Source organism: Barbus barbus (genome assembly GCF_936440315.1).
Source record: "Barbus barbus genome assembly, chromosome: 3".
Lineage (NCBI taxonomy): Eukaryota > Metazoa > Chordata > Actinopteri > Cypriniformes > Cyprinidae > Barbus > Barbus barbus.
This window is the reverse complement of record NC_136731.1, coordinates 27,362,575-27,379,744: the sequence shown is the minus strand read 5'-3', so window position 1 is coordinate 27,379,744 and position 17,170 is coordinate 27,362,575. Positions and strand designations below refer to the sequence as shown.

The 17,170-nt window shown below is 37.7% G+C and overlaps 1 protein-coding gene across 1 annotated transcript in view; it reads left to right on the top strand.

The window, feature by feature from the left end:
- LOC306853287 (protein tweety homolog 3-like) overlaps positions 1-17,170 on the top strand; it is a 69,641-nt gene that overhangs the window by 7,703 nt on the left and 44,768 nt on the right. The window contains exon 2 of the mRNA XM_079390584.1: positions 9,729-9,898. Within this exon, the coding sequence (XP_079246710.1) occupies positions 9,729-9,898 (170 nt within the window). The remainder of the gene's footprint in view (positions 1-9,728; positions 9,899-17,170) is intronic.

Here is a 17,170-nt window from a genome sequence, read left to right as displayed (position 1 = left end):
GCCAGAGTCTGGAGGAAGACTGGGGAGAGGGAAATGCCAAAATGCCTGAAGTCCAGTGTCAAGTACCCACAGTCAGTGATGCTGGTGTTGGTCCACTGTGTTTTATCAAGGGCAGGGTCAATGCAGCTAGCTATCAGGAGATTTTGGAGCACTTCATGCTTCCATCTGCTGAAAAGCTTTATGGAGATGAAGATTTCATTTTTCAGCACGACCTGGCACCTGCTCACAGTGCCAAAACCACTGGTAAATGGTTTACTGACCATGGTATTACTGTGCTCAATTGGCCTGCCAACTCTCCTGACCTGAACCCCATAGAGAATCTGTGGGATATTGTGAAGAGAAAGTTGAGAGACGCAAGACCCAACACTCTGGATGAGCTTAAGGCCGCTATCGAAGCATCCTGGGCCTCCATAACACCTCAGCAGTGCCACAGGCTGATTGCCTCCATGCCACGCCGCATTGAAGCAGTCATTTCTGCAAAAGGATTCCCGACCAAGTATTGAGTGCATAAATGAACATAATGGCCATTCTTTTATTGGTCGGATGAAATATGCTAATTTTTTGAGATAGGAATTTTGGGTTTTCATGAGCTGTATGCCAAAATCATCAATATTAAAACAATAAAAGGCTTGAACTACTTCAGTTGTGTTGTAATGAATCTAAAATATATGAAAGTCTAATGTTTATCAGTACATTACAGAAAATAATGAACTTTATCACAATATGCTAATTTTTTGAGAAGGACCTGTACATCACAATATTGAAGAGACAATCTGTCAACTTTAAAATCCAGCCACTTTCCATGTCTAAATAGTTTGACTTCACAACCAATTGTTGGATGGGTATTGAGGTAAAGTACAAGTGTTAGCACAACTGAAGACACACTAGCAAAGCATAATTTGGCACTTGCAAATGCTAATCAGAGGGAGGTTATATTTATAATTAAAGAGATGGCACATTTCTCATTCTAGAAAACATTTTTTGGATTTCTCCGAAAAATGGTTCAAAAACAGTCACTAAGGTCGTCCCCTTTCAAAAGGTACTACTTTTGAACCCTATTTACCCCTAAAGTGACACTTTTTGTACCATTTCTCTTTTGGCTGTTTTGCTGGAAGAGAAAAACTGTAAATCTGTAAAAGAATTTTAGTGATGAACTAGTGATACACTAGATTTTAACTTCCAAGATAACAGACATAGACTAAAAGCATTACAGTTTAATTTCATGGGGTCTTTAACCACTGTTTTATTAAAAACATCAGTGTAGTGTTGTTCATTTGCCTTACTAGTTCAAGTTACTGTCTTCTTGTTGTGGGAATGTGGGCTTAAGCACGGCTTGAAGTGCAAATTTGAAAAACAAAACCCCTACATGCTTTCCCACTCCCACACCCACTCCCCAGGCTGGCTGTGGGTGAGGTCGGAGAAATTCGTGACTGGCCTCTTCATGTCGTGGGGGGAGCGCTAGAACATTTATATTTTTGCTAATTGTAGCGCTGGTGTTTTTTATTCGTTTTGGCGTGTCATTCTCAGGGATGTCATTGGGTGCGCAGGAAGTGAGAGCAGGGATGCTGATAATCTGTTTTGTCAGCGTGTTTGCATGGTGCGACACAGACTGACGAGACCGTTCTGTCATCAGGCCAGGCAGGAAACACAAGCTGTTTCTCATAGTGGCACATTGCCAATAAATTCATCACGTGGTCGGCCGGTTATGAAGGATTTGTGAAGGAGCCATTCATGGAGCGGTGTAAACACAGCCCTGTTTGAAATATTAATGTCTTTGGCTTTCATTTGAAATGCTTTTGACATCCTCTCTGAAAGTGTTGCTAACTCCTCCCCAGATTACTGTTGGTTTCCCAAAGAAATCTCTGACCCACATTTGGCCCCTTGCTGCTCCAACTGCAAATGAAAAGAGCCTCAGCTCTTTTCCATGACAATGTGGAGGCTATATGGCTCCCTGAGGAAAATTAAATCAGTAGAAAGGGATGTTTTGGAATAGCAACATGTACATTTCAGGCTTTAAGCTTATATATATATATATATATATATATATATATATATATATATATATATCTGTCTTTGAGATGCTTGTTTGTCGTATTTTTTTATTTTTTTATTTTATTATTTCCTAAAAAGCAGCTATATAATTTTGTGTAAAGACTTATTTATATTGTGTGATATTGGGGGAAAAAAAGAAAAAAAAAGAGTGGTTTTTATACTGTCACTGCACTAGGCCAAAATCTATTAAAATAACTCAAGCATATTTATTTTTGTTTTGAAGTGTTAAGCTTTGCATCTTTTTTTCTACCCACTATGAAATTTAGCCTAGTTGTATAAACTTTTAAAATAATTTCCCCTTAATGTTTAAAAATAGGGTTGTCAATAGATCACAAGTGATGTCATTACTTGAGTCTTTTAGTCACATTCTCTTGCAAAACAAACTGAGAGTGATTGTCTTGTTCACATATGGCTGCATGAACTGAATTAGGAATGAAAAGATGCACCTTTCATGGTTTGTTATCCACCACTCTACCATCTCACCCACATGATGCTTTTTTTGGAAACTAAATGGTCTAGATTTCAATCCTGTAGCTTGTTTTTCTATTTCAGATGCAAAAATGTGTTATTTCCTGTGACAGGTGTGACATTTTTCTGTGTAATTTCCCGAAGCAGCAACATTCGCTCAAAAGCTTCAGGCTGATCTAGTCTAGGCTCCTATGGTAGGTTGTTTAGATGGTCTTGTGCTTCAGTCTCTGCCAGGATGAATGAAACCACCTGTGTGTTTGACTGCTGTGCCACATTCATTCAAAGAACCACAGCCACAGTCTTCTATCAGAGAATCAAGCCCTTTCATAGATGGCTCTGAATTTGAAATTAGGCAGACAAACGATTCAGTCACTTGATAAAGTTGAATTACATCTCAACGGTTGATTTATTTTTTGTACAGATTTTTCAAAGTCGTTATGAATTTCTTTGAAACAATTTTCACTCTGAAAAGTAAATCCTACAGTATGTTTTTCTAGTGTAGTATCCTGTAGATAATGGAATTTAAATAAATTAAATTAAAAATAAAATTTAAAAATAAGTCCCTTAATGTGGCCATGGCTTTTTTTGTTGAGCACAGTGAGATTCCATGTATGGCGAAAACTTCCTTTTTCTGAAACGTGACAGGATAAAGGGTGGTGCATATTTTGCAAATATCATTCGGATGGCCTACAGCCAGGAGCACTTCAGCACAGTGACCTTGTGTTTGAAATGCTGCTGTTGTTCTTGGGCAGTGCTATCGCTCAGAGGGATCTCTCGCTACGCCGCGTCCTGAATCAGCATATGGAAAGAGTAGATCCATTAAGATAATCTGCAGAAGATTACCTTCTGTTTAGAAAAGCTGAGTCTGGGTCTTTTCCTGTTAGCGGTAAAATGAGAAATGTGGCAGGATTGAAATCTTGGTAATTGCGGTGACCTCCTTGGCACAAGTTCTGACAAGAAAACACGAGCACTCTGAGTTGGCAAATGCCAGCTGTGTTTCATATCTTTAACTGGTGGGGAAGTCTGTTGAAAACGTGTAGATTGTGTTAGATTTACATTTACGTTAAAGCATTATCAAGTGCTTTTATCCAAAGCGACTTGCATTGTATTTAAAGTACACATTTTATCAATTCATGCATTCCCTGAGAGTTGAAACTATGACCTTGGTGTTGCAAGCATTTTGAGAGACAGGAGGTAAATACAATGTTTAAAACTGTATTTGGCAGTCATGCTGGCTAATGTGATGTTTCTTCCTATTTGTAACTTGTTTTTCTTGTTTGAAACCAATTAAGTAAATGGGTTGGTATATGGATTGGATAACCACAGACAAACCTCTTGTTTCTTCTGCCATTTTCTACTAGGGCTGATTATTCAGTTGTGTTGTGTATTTATATAAAGGCGCAGCTTTTTGCCAGTACTCTGAGATGAGCTCATGGGCGCAAAGGTTGTTAATCACGTTCTCCAAACACATTATCAGAGGTTGTCAGCTATGCAGTTCTGCCAAGATCTGCTATTCTTTGTAATTGAGGGTATGTAAGCACTGATTAATCATATCAAGAATGCTTACTGGCCATTCTCCCAGATGGTGCTGGCACCAAGTCACAAATTTCCTCATCCTGAGACGTCATATCACCCGTCATCATCATTCACACCTCATTTGTCTCAGATGAGATCCTGCCTCATGTTGCCCATTGTTGTATTGAATGGTTTTGAGTTTGAGTTGGACTCAACTGAATGTGATGACAGTGGTTCCCCTAGTTATGACTGATTCATTTAAGGTGACGATTGTGTGTAAGTGTTAAGATCACAGGTTGCGTAGATTGTTTACATGTGTGACCCTGAACTACAAAAGCAGTCATAAGTAGCACAGGTATATTTGTAGCAATAATCAACAATACATTGTATGGGTCAAAATTATTGATTTTCCTTTTATGCCAAAACTCATTAGGATATTAAGTAAAGATCATGTTCCATGAAGATATTTTGTAAATTTCCTACCATAAATGTATCAACTTTTGATTAGTAATTTTTGATTTAGTAAATTTTTGATTAGTAATATCATTGCTAAGAACTTCATTTGGACAACTTCATTTTATTTAGATTTTTTGCACCCTCAGATTCCAGATTTTCAAATAGTTGTATCTCAGCCAAATATTGTTCTATCCACAACCATACGTCAATGGAAAGCTTATTCAGCTTTCAGATGATGTATAAATCTCAATTAAAAAAAAAACTGATCCTTATGACTGGTTTTGTGGTCCAGGGTCAGATATTAGCAATGGGTCACAATGGCTGTCTAATCATCCGACAGCTGTTTAGTCTGTTAGTGACGTTGACTTGGAAAGAGGTTCATTGTTCATCATCTGCAAGTAGATAGTCATCAGTGAAGTTGTCTTGGTTTATTCATCTATCCTCAATATGTGTCTGTTTGATTATTCACTTCTAAGTCAGATTTAAAATATTCGTAAACATCCACGGGTCTGTTGCAATTCGGCACAACCCTCAATGTCTGTTTCTGAACTGCCACATAGTAAAAGATTCAGAAGACCTCACAAAAGATTCATTTTTCTTCAAGTGATACTGTGAATAGTGGACATTGTGGTTTGTGGACAAGTGGTTTTCACAGTCTATACAGCACTAGGCTTAATCATGCTTCTAAAATTAGATCGGCTTAGCATTTCCCCGCAGGGACTGGGTTGTCTTGATTTTTGGAAATTATTTCCCATGTTTCTCCATCACACAGAAATGTAAAGCAGCAGTGACGTAATGGATATGATCTCCAGATTCAATGCAGAGGTCTTGAATGCAAGCATTTTGAAACCATTTCAAGTAGGAATGTCTTGATATTTTCATCTTGCTATGCAATGGCCAAAGATCCATCAGCTGGTCGACTATCATGAACGATCCTTGGTTTTGAGGGCAGGTTGACTGCTCTGGATGGGTGTGTTAACTAAGGTGATCCAGTTACCATGGCTTATGTCTAGTAAGCAAGAGCTGTGAAGCATACTTTTTGTTCTATTGCATGATTACCCTGTTATTACCATATAGCCATACACAATTACCCTAACCTAGATTTGACCTGGTGAATTGTTATAATTGATGTAATGATAAATTTGGTATAATTTAGCAAATGATGAGACAAACCTTTGTTTACCGGTGATTGGAAATGGCAGAGTGACTGACATGGATGACAAGCCACGCAGAATATATTTGATCAAAATTCAGCAAAAACAGTAATATTGTGAAATATTCCAATTTAAAACAGTAATATTGTGAAATATTCCAATTTAAAACAGTAATATTGTGAAATATTACAATTTAAAATAAGTTTTCTATCTGAATATATTAAATGTAATTTATTCCTGTGATGGCAAAGCTGAATTTTTAGCATCATTACTTCAACCATCAGAGTCACATCGTCCTTCAGAGATCGACTACTACACAAACATGAAAATATTTGAATATATAGCTGTATTGATTGATATCTTGTTTTTGTTAACAGCTGCATCAAACTAACTTTTAAACTCAATGTCACAATTGTCAGTCCACAACTTCTAGTTCTTCTTTAGACAGTGTCAATAATCACAAGTGGTGGTGTTAGTGTAAACACAACTTGGTTTCCAGGTGGTCTGATAAACCTCTCACCTGAATATTCCTTGGAATCTTCTGAGCCTAATAAGCCCAAAGAATTACCTTGAGTCAAACAAGTAGGCTTTGTGTTTTAAAATAAATACACTGAGCAATGATGCCCTTTTAGCATTACAGTCTGTGCTTTTAAGACCCGCTCGCTTTTCCAGCCTGACTCGCTGGGCCCTTTTGAACCAGCACAATGGTTTTCCCAGCTCTCCTGTGATCATGCATTGTGAGCTTGATGGACAGCTTGGCACAGGTTGAAAGCCATATGGAAACTGTGATTATGGGAGATTTTAAATGCTTACATGCGAAGAGGGGTTCAGTGAGTCTATGCAGATTAACTGATTGGATACCAGGCCGTACCCATCATGGGTGTCTCCATTTGACCGATTCCCCCGCTAATCGGGCGGGACCAGAATTGGGTCAGTTTTTGAGGAATGTGAATGCAGACGATCTTAAAGTGCTTAATCCCTGTGTGGTTGTCACAACAAGATTGTCAGAGCGAAGTGTGTGTCTTAACCGAGAATAGCTCTGACCTCATTATACATAAAACTTCCCCTGTAGGTTACTTGTCACGTGAGTTGCAGCAGAAGACTCGGTTTAGAGCGACCCATGCACCATTTTCAATTTTAATAAAAGGTGAAGTGTTATTAGGTGCTTTTGATTTTTCTTAGTCATATTTTGAAAAAAAAAAGAAGAGAAACTGAAATTAACAGCAAATCAGGTCATTTACATGTAGCAGCATGTTTTTGTTTTGTTTGGGGGGTTTTTTTCATTATGACCGGTAATATCAAGTTAGAAAATATTTATTTATTTTTAAGAAAATTATATGTAGAATTATTTCTTTCAGTTTAACCCTTGTGCTGTGCTAAAAATCCTTTACCTAATTTGGTGTTCCTGGTCAAAAATGGCCAACCTTTTTAAAATTGCTTGTAAATCTTTCATTATGCTATATTATCACCAAACTGTGGATTTAATCTTTTATCAACTGGTTTTCTTTCAATTAGCACAGGTTTGACATTTCTTTTTGGGACTGATTGATAATAGGCCTTATTGATCTGAGCTTATGCACCTCAGTTTTGGGATAAAAACAAACATAAGCAATCAAACAAACAAAAAATATAATTTGTGGATGATTTTGGCAATATTCATTCAATACATAAGTTCAGATCAAAAGAAATACAAACTCTGTGCTAACTGAAATAAAACAAGTTAATAAAGACTGAATCCAATATTTGGTCATAATTTAGAAGTTATTGTTGTCAATAGAATAGAATTGTAGTCTCAAAATGAAACATTAAAATGAAACGCAAACAGTTGTGTAAATGTTCAAATTCTGGTAGCCATTTAATAACTATCTAAGCTAACATGTTAACTCTGGTAGCCCTAAAACATTTTGTGAAATATTTTTCGGATGTCACAAAATGTTTACACTAAGTGCAAATAGCCCGCCTTGTTGGCAAAGGCTATTTACACTAACTCCACCCACCAACGCATGTTTGGGTTAGTCAACAATTAAAAAAAAAGACGCTCATTTTTGTATCAGTTTCAATGGTGTAGATGGTAACGCGCATGTTTTTGACGCAATCGACCCGAGTTCGATCCCACCTTTTGCTGAACTTTTTTTCTTCCTTTTCAAATCTCATATCGCATCGGAAAGGCATTTATTTACAATAAAAATGAAGGAAATAATCAAAAGTTGAAAATAAAAGTATCGGGTATGGTAAGGGTAGGTGTAGGGAGGGCTTTATTGTCCCAATGAGATAATATAATTTGCACTCAATGCGATATTATTGCATACTGTTTTATAATGTACTACAATACTGAGGTGCAGATAGTAGTATAAATAGTAGTTAATAGCAGAAAATATTGCTATTTTAACAGTGTAAATGGAATCTATAGCTATTTGCACTTAGTGTAAATAGTATCTATCGCTAAGAAAATATGCTATTTACACTTAGTGCAAATAGCCGCTGCCAATCTTTTTTCCAAAATCTTTTTTTTAATGATTTGTCTTAGAGGGTAAAGCTTTTCAAAGTATACTCTATTTGTTAGCATGCGCAAACACAGGTTCGTGACACATGAGCACTAGAAATTTCATCTTTGTCCAGTGTCTAGGCTGTTTCTCTCCAGAAGTTTAACCGAAAAATGTCTTGATTCTCATTTAAACTGGAGTTATGCATATCTCTTAATATTCAGAACCAGAGAAAACCATAATGATAAGGTCACTTCAGTAATTGATATTTGGGTAGGGCTGGGTATCGAGTTCGATACTTTTTAGGCACCGACCGAATTGCCTCGATACCACCGAGTATCGAAAAACGTCTTGTCGTTCGGTACCAAATTTCAATACCTAAGGGGTTAATCTCATTAACGTCAGTGAGCCAATAATCCTGCAGCACTAGGTGTGTTTGACCAGAAGCGGCGCTGCGCTGATTGATCAGTGTTTGACATCCGCGAGAGCGTTTCGAAAGCGCACGGAGCAGTCCGCTCTCTATATCGCGCGGTTTGTTTGCTACACACAGACTGAAGCGCGCGTGACGCTCGCGGTGATTTCAGCGTCTGCCGCCTAACTAAATGAGGACATAAACACATGAACAACATCTCCAGACCTGCTGTGAGAGTCACTTCATGAGCATTTTACAGTTTGATTTGAGTAAAACTAGCGTCATATCATATACACACAGAACTGTAAAGGTATTCCCGGAAACCCGTCAAAATAAAAGTTCGGTTTAACTTGGAAGACACTGCAGCAGAAATATATTAATATTGTTCAGCGGACAGTACATACTGCTACTACTAGGCTACTATTAAAATTATTAAAACTTTATTTTTTTTAGTAATGATCACACAACAGTTATTCCATGTTTTAATTTTAATAGTAACCCCCCTTTGTTTGCCAAAATAAACTTTGATTTTCAATAATTTAAAGATAAATTAAATGTTTTATGTCTTCATTTGAAAACCAGATACAGAACACAGAATTTCTGAGGAAAAATAAAACATTTCATTAGGCTATTTTAAGAATACATTTAAATAAACTAAGTTGTTTTTATGCATTCAAATAATTAGACACACTACACCAGAATTTAATAACAATAAAACATGTGGTGAAAGAAAATAAAACACCCACTTATGAAAGTGGATGAAGATTTTAAATTTCTTGAAGTCTTTAACAACCTAGAAATGATGATTCTGTCTGAGCGATGTGTTTTAAAATGAACACGCACTAATGTAAACGTAGCCTAACAGATGTGTAAACTGAAAACAATTTGAACTTTATTAAAATTATTTATTTATTTATTGTGTATTTTGTTCCTTTGTGCAGTGGCTCAGGAGATGAGGCTTTGAGTCTGTATAAATATCAACATTAAAAAATAGTTTTTTGAGATAATGTAATTTTATTAAAACTGATTTCATAAAACTGGTATCGAAAAAAAGTATCGTTCAGGAACCGGTATCGAACTCAAGGTATCGGTATCGATATCGAAATTCTTTTAACGATACCCAGCCCTATATTTGGGTGCATGTGAACCTAATCAATGGCTCATGTTTTCTTCTCATCTCTTGCGCAGTCTATCCTGCTGCTGGGCAGTGTAGCTCTGGCATGCTTGGCCTTGGACCTCCTCTTCCTCCTCATCTACTCCTGCTGGCTGTGCTGCCGCCGTAAGAAGAGCGACGAGCAGCCAAACGCAGACTGCTGCTGCACCGCCTGGTGTGTCATCATTGCCACCCTCGTCTGCAGGTGAGTCTGAATGTATTATTCCTCATATCAGCAGCTCATTCAAGCAGAAGATGACACGTGTAGTCAGAGTCTCCAGAGAGATGCTTTATCAAATGATCCCCAGCTGTAAAAACTTAATTCTGTCTGTTAGAGTGTGAAAGAAAGTGTGTATTGTCTGAAGGGCTGCAGGGATTAATTTCTGGATGGGAAGTCATTTCTCTACTAATCTCTGTGGTTCATTTGGAGCTCTCTCTGGGGTTCAGTGTACACCTCTGACTCCTCTAGCTGCAGCCGTGGGGTTATTCTACCTGTAGCCCCAAAACTCCTTAGTGGCAAGGAATAATGTAAGGATTATCCAAGAGAAAATGTCCACTGAAATGTCTTGTCCGTTGTCACTTCCGGTGTGAGAACGCTGGCGCGTTTGTGCTGCCGCTTCACGCTGGTATTTTGTCTGTATCTGTTTATGTCTTTTGGATATTCCTCTGCTGGACTCAATTTATCTGGATTACTTGGATTATTATTATTTTTGGACTATTTTCTTCACTCAATTATACCTGGATGACTGACCTGGCCTTTTTCTGATCCTTCACACTGTTCGGCTTAGGGATGCAACGATTATAGATTTTGCTGGTACGATTATTGTCTGATGAATAATCACGGTTTTACGATTATGACGATTATTATGCATTTATTAATTTCCTAACATTTAATAATGTATAAAATCACATGAACACTCTTTAGATGTTAAAGTGTTATTTATTACTGGCTTTTGAAACAGAAATAACACAGTAACCAACAATACAGCACAAAATAATAATAAACAAACAAAGAAAAGTCCATCTCTCCCATTAGAATAAAAAAGGTGACCGCTGCTCTGTAAACATCCATGACAGTATTTCTCTTTTGAAAATAAGAAATGGAAATAGATCACAAAAGTATTTAATGTTTTCAGTTTGTACATTCTTTACATTTCTTTTGTACCTGGGGTAGAGAATTTGGAAACATGGTGAAAAAAAAATCTTGTTGGTTTTTACTTATGAATAATACTACAACAGCAATAGTAAATAAATTTTATGAAGTATTATTAATATACAACTAATATTAACTTTATTTATCCCACAGGGGAAACTGTTACTAATGATGGAAAAAAGTGAAATATTATTGTAATCAACTGTCATCCATACGTATTCATTTTAATAATCTTTATAATAATTCATATGATTTTACATGTAGCCTGAGAAAATCATGTCTATTGTTTTGGTTTGTGAGATCGGGGATTCATTCAGGAAGACACAAACGTCTTGAGAACGCTGCCCGTGACTTTTATTAATTAAATAAATTAAATAGCCTACTGGAGAGACACAGGCTGTTTCTCAATATGCGTTCTTCTTCAGCGATCTTGCGTACTTATGTTCTCGTTCTACGTCATCATTAACCGCCGAAGTTCAGTTCCAATTCTCAAGAACGCAAGTGAGGATGCATGGAAGTGCCCGGATATGTTCTTGAAACTGAGGATGCATCGAGTGCAGACTTGAGAGAATCGAGCCGTTAGAAATCCCAGAAGACGTTGTGGGCGGCCGGTGTACGGAAGCCTGTAAGCTTTAAACTCGCTCTCGCAAATACTTGACGGCTCTTGAAGTTGAAAGTAAACATTTATCGTTTTGTTTTGGTTAATTTTAATAAAGTTATAAGACCCGGAGAAAGTCTGTATTTTTATTGGCATATTAAAATGAATCTTAACAATAAAACATATAACGCTGTAAAATAAAACACAATACAATTAAGTAATATATGGTAATATATATATAATAGTATGAAATGTTTTAATAAATTATGACATTTTGTAATATTGTTCATTGGCCGCTGCTTATGCTGAGACTATGCGGGCAGTTAAGCAAGAACGCAGTAAGTTAGTAACTACATCTCAGTTCTCATAAGTGTGCGTTCTGTGTTCTCGCGTCCTTCCGAGTTCGTTCTTCCTATTTAATCTCTTTCTGATCTGAAGCGGGCAAAATGCTGAGCTAACGAGCCGTAGCTTCGCGTCAGGTGGTTCTTGCCTTCATGTCGTGCATTAAAATCATTCAATGTACAGCTAGCCGTGCATTATCCCTTATGTATTCGCTCTTTAGCATTAGTTTTTTTACGGCAATATTTAAATGACTTCTTGGTGTACCCAAAATGGTCCCACACTTTCGACAGGCATTTCTCTGGTGGAAATAAAGCTTCGCTGTTTAGTCCCTCTGTCACTAATCTAATGCGTATAGTAGCCTTCGTGTCTCTGATAAGCACGTAATTTTAAGCTGATGCACCACTAGTGTGACTTTGTTTTCATTTTGCACAAGCTGCAACAGTTCAGCTCTGTGCAACAGAAACACTCGGTTTTGTGGAACCTTTACGATTAATTAACCGTGACGTTTTAAAGCGCGGTTAATCGCGGAACCGGTTAATCGCTGCATCCCTAGTTCGGCTGCGAGCCCTCTCCATTCCTTCCAAATCCTCCTCGACATCTGATACAGTGAGTCTCCACTCTCTTTATCATTTTGTGTTGTCAATCCTCGGTATGGTTGGGTAGCCTTCCCTTCTGTGGATTGTGTGGATTGTGGATTCGACACGGTTCTGGCTAACGTAGTCAAATCGGTAAATCGTGTGGGCTTCATTGGCTTTTGGTCATGTCGACGTGTAACAACTGGCAGGTTTTGTTTTTCTGTCTTTTTGCGCTGTCTTTGGCTGATGTTAACAAAGGGACTTCTCCCGAGATGGCGTTGCAATTTTCTTCTACTCAACTTAGATTCTTAAAAGGATCCGCTTGGCTTCAGACACTTATAAATGGTGTGAACAAGTTGGTATTTTACGCCGACCCCGCTACATACACCATTCACGGAAGAAACTTCGGAGTTACCACTGCTCGTCTTCAAACAGTATTCCGGTTATCTGTACCAGCACCCGTGCTTTTAGGAAAACACAACAGGAAAATCGTGTAATCAACTCTGGAATTCTAAGAGCATTACGTGTTGATCCCGTCCTTGGGAACTGCAATGTTGCATCTTCAGATATGCGATGCGCGCTATTGAACACTCGCTCGTTAACAGATAAGGCATCAGTGCTAAATGACATTATCATTGACGCAAATCTGGACATGCTACTTTTGACGGAAACCTGGCAAGTGCCTAATGACTTTTTTCATCTAAACCTCTTAACACCTTCTGGTACATCTACTTATCTCAACCTCGTCTCCATCGTAGAGGTGGAGGGTTGGCTGTAGTTTGTCGTGAGAGTATCAACATATCTAAGATAATAAACATCTTGATTCTTCTCGATCTAAGCGCTGCATTTGACACAGTCTGCCATGAAATACTCATCTCTCGTCTCTCTGATATCGGTATCACTGGCTCAGCTCTTTCTTGGCTCATTTCCTACATTAGCGATAGAAAATATTATATCACCATACAAGGGTTTATATCTGCCACTGCTCCAGTTTCACAGGGTGTTCCTCAAGGTTCGGTTCTTGGACCACTTCTGTTTATCATTTACATATATCCACTTGGTGACATCATACGCAAGCATGGACTTCAATTTCATTGCTATGCTGATGACATTCAAATTTACCTATCCACCAGCTCTGATAGGTTATCACTGCCCGACTCACTTACTGCATGCATCAGGGATATCAAGCTTTGGTTGTCCTTGAATTTCCTTAAGCTAAATAATAACAAAACTGAAATTTTGATGATTGGCTCTGCTGCCGCAGTCAAAAGGATGGACCTGTCCTTTGAAATTGAGGGGGTTCATGTTAAGCCTTCTTCATCTGTCCGTAATCTGGGTGTCTTATTTGACTCATCTCTATCTTTCGCCTCTCACATTTCTTCTGTTGTTAAAACCTCTTTTTTCCATCTTCGTAATATTGCACGTCTTCGATCTTCTCTGACACCAGCTGATGCTGAAATCTTAGTTCATGCATTAATTACATCACGTCTGGATTATTGTAATGCTCTATTTCTCGGTCTGCCTAAAAAACTTATTGCAAGGTTACAGTATGTTCAAAATTCAGCAGCACGACTTCTTACCTCCACCAGGCGTTCTGCTCATATTACTCCTCTACTGCATGATCTTCACTGGCTACCTGTGGCATCTCGTATACATTAAGATATTACTTCTCACATTTAAGGCATTAAACGGTCTTGCACCTCCATATCTGTCTGACCTACTGTACTCCTACTCTCCACTCCGGCCCCTCAGATCATCTGAGCTTGGTTTTTTTGTCTATTCCTCGTTATCGGCTGTCCACTGTAGGTGTTAGGTCATTCAGTGTCAACGCTCCGAAATTATGGAATTCACTACCCCTTACACTTCGGAACTTATCTTCTTTATCTACCTTCAAGTCTCAGCTAAAAAAGTACCTGTTTAATTTGCATTTTGGATAATGTGGCTTTATTTTGTATATGTTTGTATTGTCTTTTGGGTATGTAAATGTTTTGTATAGCTCTATGCAAAGCGACCTTGAGCAATGGAAAGGCGCTATATAAATAAAACTTCTTCTTCTTCTTCTTCACTGTATGAATATGAAAGTTCATCAGGCCAGAAACAAATTTTGTGGCAGTACTGAAATACTTAGCTAATGCTGTCCTGTTTTTAGTGTATTATTTTGGCGGTAGTTTCAACCTTTTGCACTCAATGGCTTCAGGAGAAGATATTTTGAGAAATGCTGGTAGCCAAACTGTTTTGGTTACAGTAGACATTGAGACATTTCTCATAATATCTACTTTTATGTTTCACACAAGGAAGGAAGTTATACATGTTTGGAATGACATGATTATGAATAAATGTTGACCAAATTTTTTCATTTTTACATGAAGTACCCTTTTAAGGTAGTGTCAGTGCACAGATTTTGTTGATCATTCCATCTGGTAAAGAAGTTAGTAAGTGGTAAGAAGGTTGATAAGATGAGTGCTTTTGATGAAGAACTAATCACTGGAATTGCCAGAGTTTGCCAGGTTAATGCCATCAGAGTTAGAGTAGGAAGTGAACTAGATATCCATGACACATTCAGTCAGCTGAACTTGAACCAAATTGCTTAGTGGGATTCTCTTCAGACTGTTGCTCTGCCATGACGGAACCACAGATAAACCGTGAGTTCGTATGAGTTTTCCATCTTTTTTCCTTGCTTTTCTTCGCTTTTAAATGGCTTGTAAAAGCACTGTGTGCATTTTACTTTCACTTTCAAATTAGCGGCAATTGGGCGTTTATTCAATTCAAGCAACAAAACAAAATACAACTTCAATCTCATAGAACTTTTATTAACAAAACAAATAAAAATACACCATGCTATATGCTTGGTAAAATACAAATTACTTGGGCTAAACAAAGTTTAAATAGGCCTATACAAAACTGAAAATCAGCAAACACTGTAAAACCAAATAAATAAAAAACTTTACTTACTTTACTTTTTACTTTTGTCATTTAGCAGACGCTTTTGTCCAAAGCGACTTACAAATAAGAAAAAGTAACTAAAACTAAAAGTTACAACTCTATAAATACTATATACCCACATATTTAAGAAAATAAAGAAATTAAATAACATTGACACATGCATATAACAACATTTCAATAATAAATATATAAATGAATAAACTCAAATAAAAAGCGATACTTCTATCCCTTGCCGGTGTCCCTGCCCGGTGGAGTCGCACGGTAGAGTTGATGGGCTTCACACGACGACTGCCGCGACCGCTGCCACGGTATAATAACCTTTTTTATACCAATCCAACAAATCACCATTTCAATTCAGCTGGACCCACTTTCCTGTTTATCAACTAAAAATGGCCAAGCAAGTGCACACACTGACAAGATAAGCGATACAGTACGAGACCAAACGCGATTTCAGCACCTCTCAACACAGTAAACAAAATAAGCGTTTCCTATCAACGGCAAATGCGCTAAACACTGAGACAAGTAAATACACTTACGAGCTGATTTAAAACATAGATGATATGATGATGATAGAAACATAGAACGTTTATTAGATTTAAAAAAAATCAAGACGATGGTTGGGGGGAGGGGTGCTGCAGTGGACAAATGACGTAACCGATGTTGCGGCTTTACACCGGTAACACCTAAACACTGACTTTCGCAGCAAGCCTCCGGTGAGAAGTGATGAACATGGAAATGCAGAGGAGAGCGAGCAAAACAAAACACCAGTGACGAATTAGAAGTACAAAACTAGGGTTGTAAAGAAAAATGACAGGATTTCGATATGCGCGTACAACAGTTAGCGGCAGCTAGAGATTGCGGTATCTAAAGTTTTAAATATGGATATTTTTCTTACTCAAACACTTTACATGGGCTTCAGAAGGCGTTTATTAACTCCGCAGAGCCATGTGGAGCACTTTTTATGATGGATGGATGCACTTTATTGGACTTCAAAATCTCTACCACCATTCACTGCCATTATAATGCTTGTAAGAGCCAGGACTTTTTTTTTTATATACCTCCGATTGTATTCGCCTGAAAGAAGAAAGTCATATACACCAAGGATGGCATAAAGGTGAGTAAATCATGGAATAATTTTAATTTTGGGGTGAATTCTTTGGTGCAACACCAATATGTTGATTTTGATTATTTGTACTCTTCATGATCATATCAAGGTCATTTGGATCTCGTAGTGAAATGTGTAGCAGTTGGTTGAAAAGAACTGAACATTCTTCTTGAGAATCAACTCTTGGTCCTTCAACACACAAGTGCTGGATTGCTTGAATTAATCACAGGATGTCTATTAATTGGTTTGTGAAACTTGCTGAGGTGAAATATTGACCGTTTCAATCCTGGTGTGTTATAATGTCGATAATGTTCGACAAAGTGCTGAGCTGCAGAATAAAGTGTGCTTGTGCATGAGAAAGTCATTACTTCAGACACTATCTTCCTGTCTGGTGCTGTTGCTATAATGCATGAAACCACAAAGAGTGTTTCTGCTTTCCTTCACTCTAGTTTTCCATCATTGTCGTCAGAATCGACCATAGTGTTGTTGTTTTTTTAAGTGCTGCATAATCCATTAAAATTCATGTCAATTTGTTTCTCTGAGTGAATGCAGACCAGTGGAAGGATTCATAAACAAACAGATTGAATAAGTAATGTTGGCTTTTGTGATGATGTTTGACGCACAATGTGAATGAAAAGAATTTGGTGGGAAAGTTGCGGCTCCGCTATTGTCCAGTCTGACATCCTGTCTCAAATAAACCCTGTTGCTATGGCAGTGGTTTTTTGGCATTACAGCCATCATCAAGGACTCACAAAAAAGAC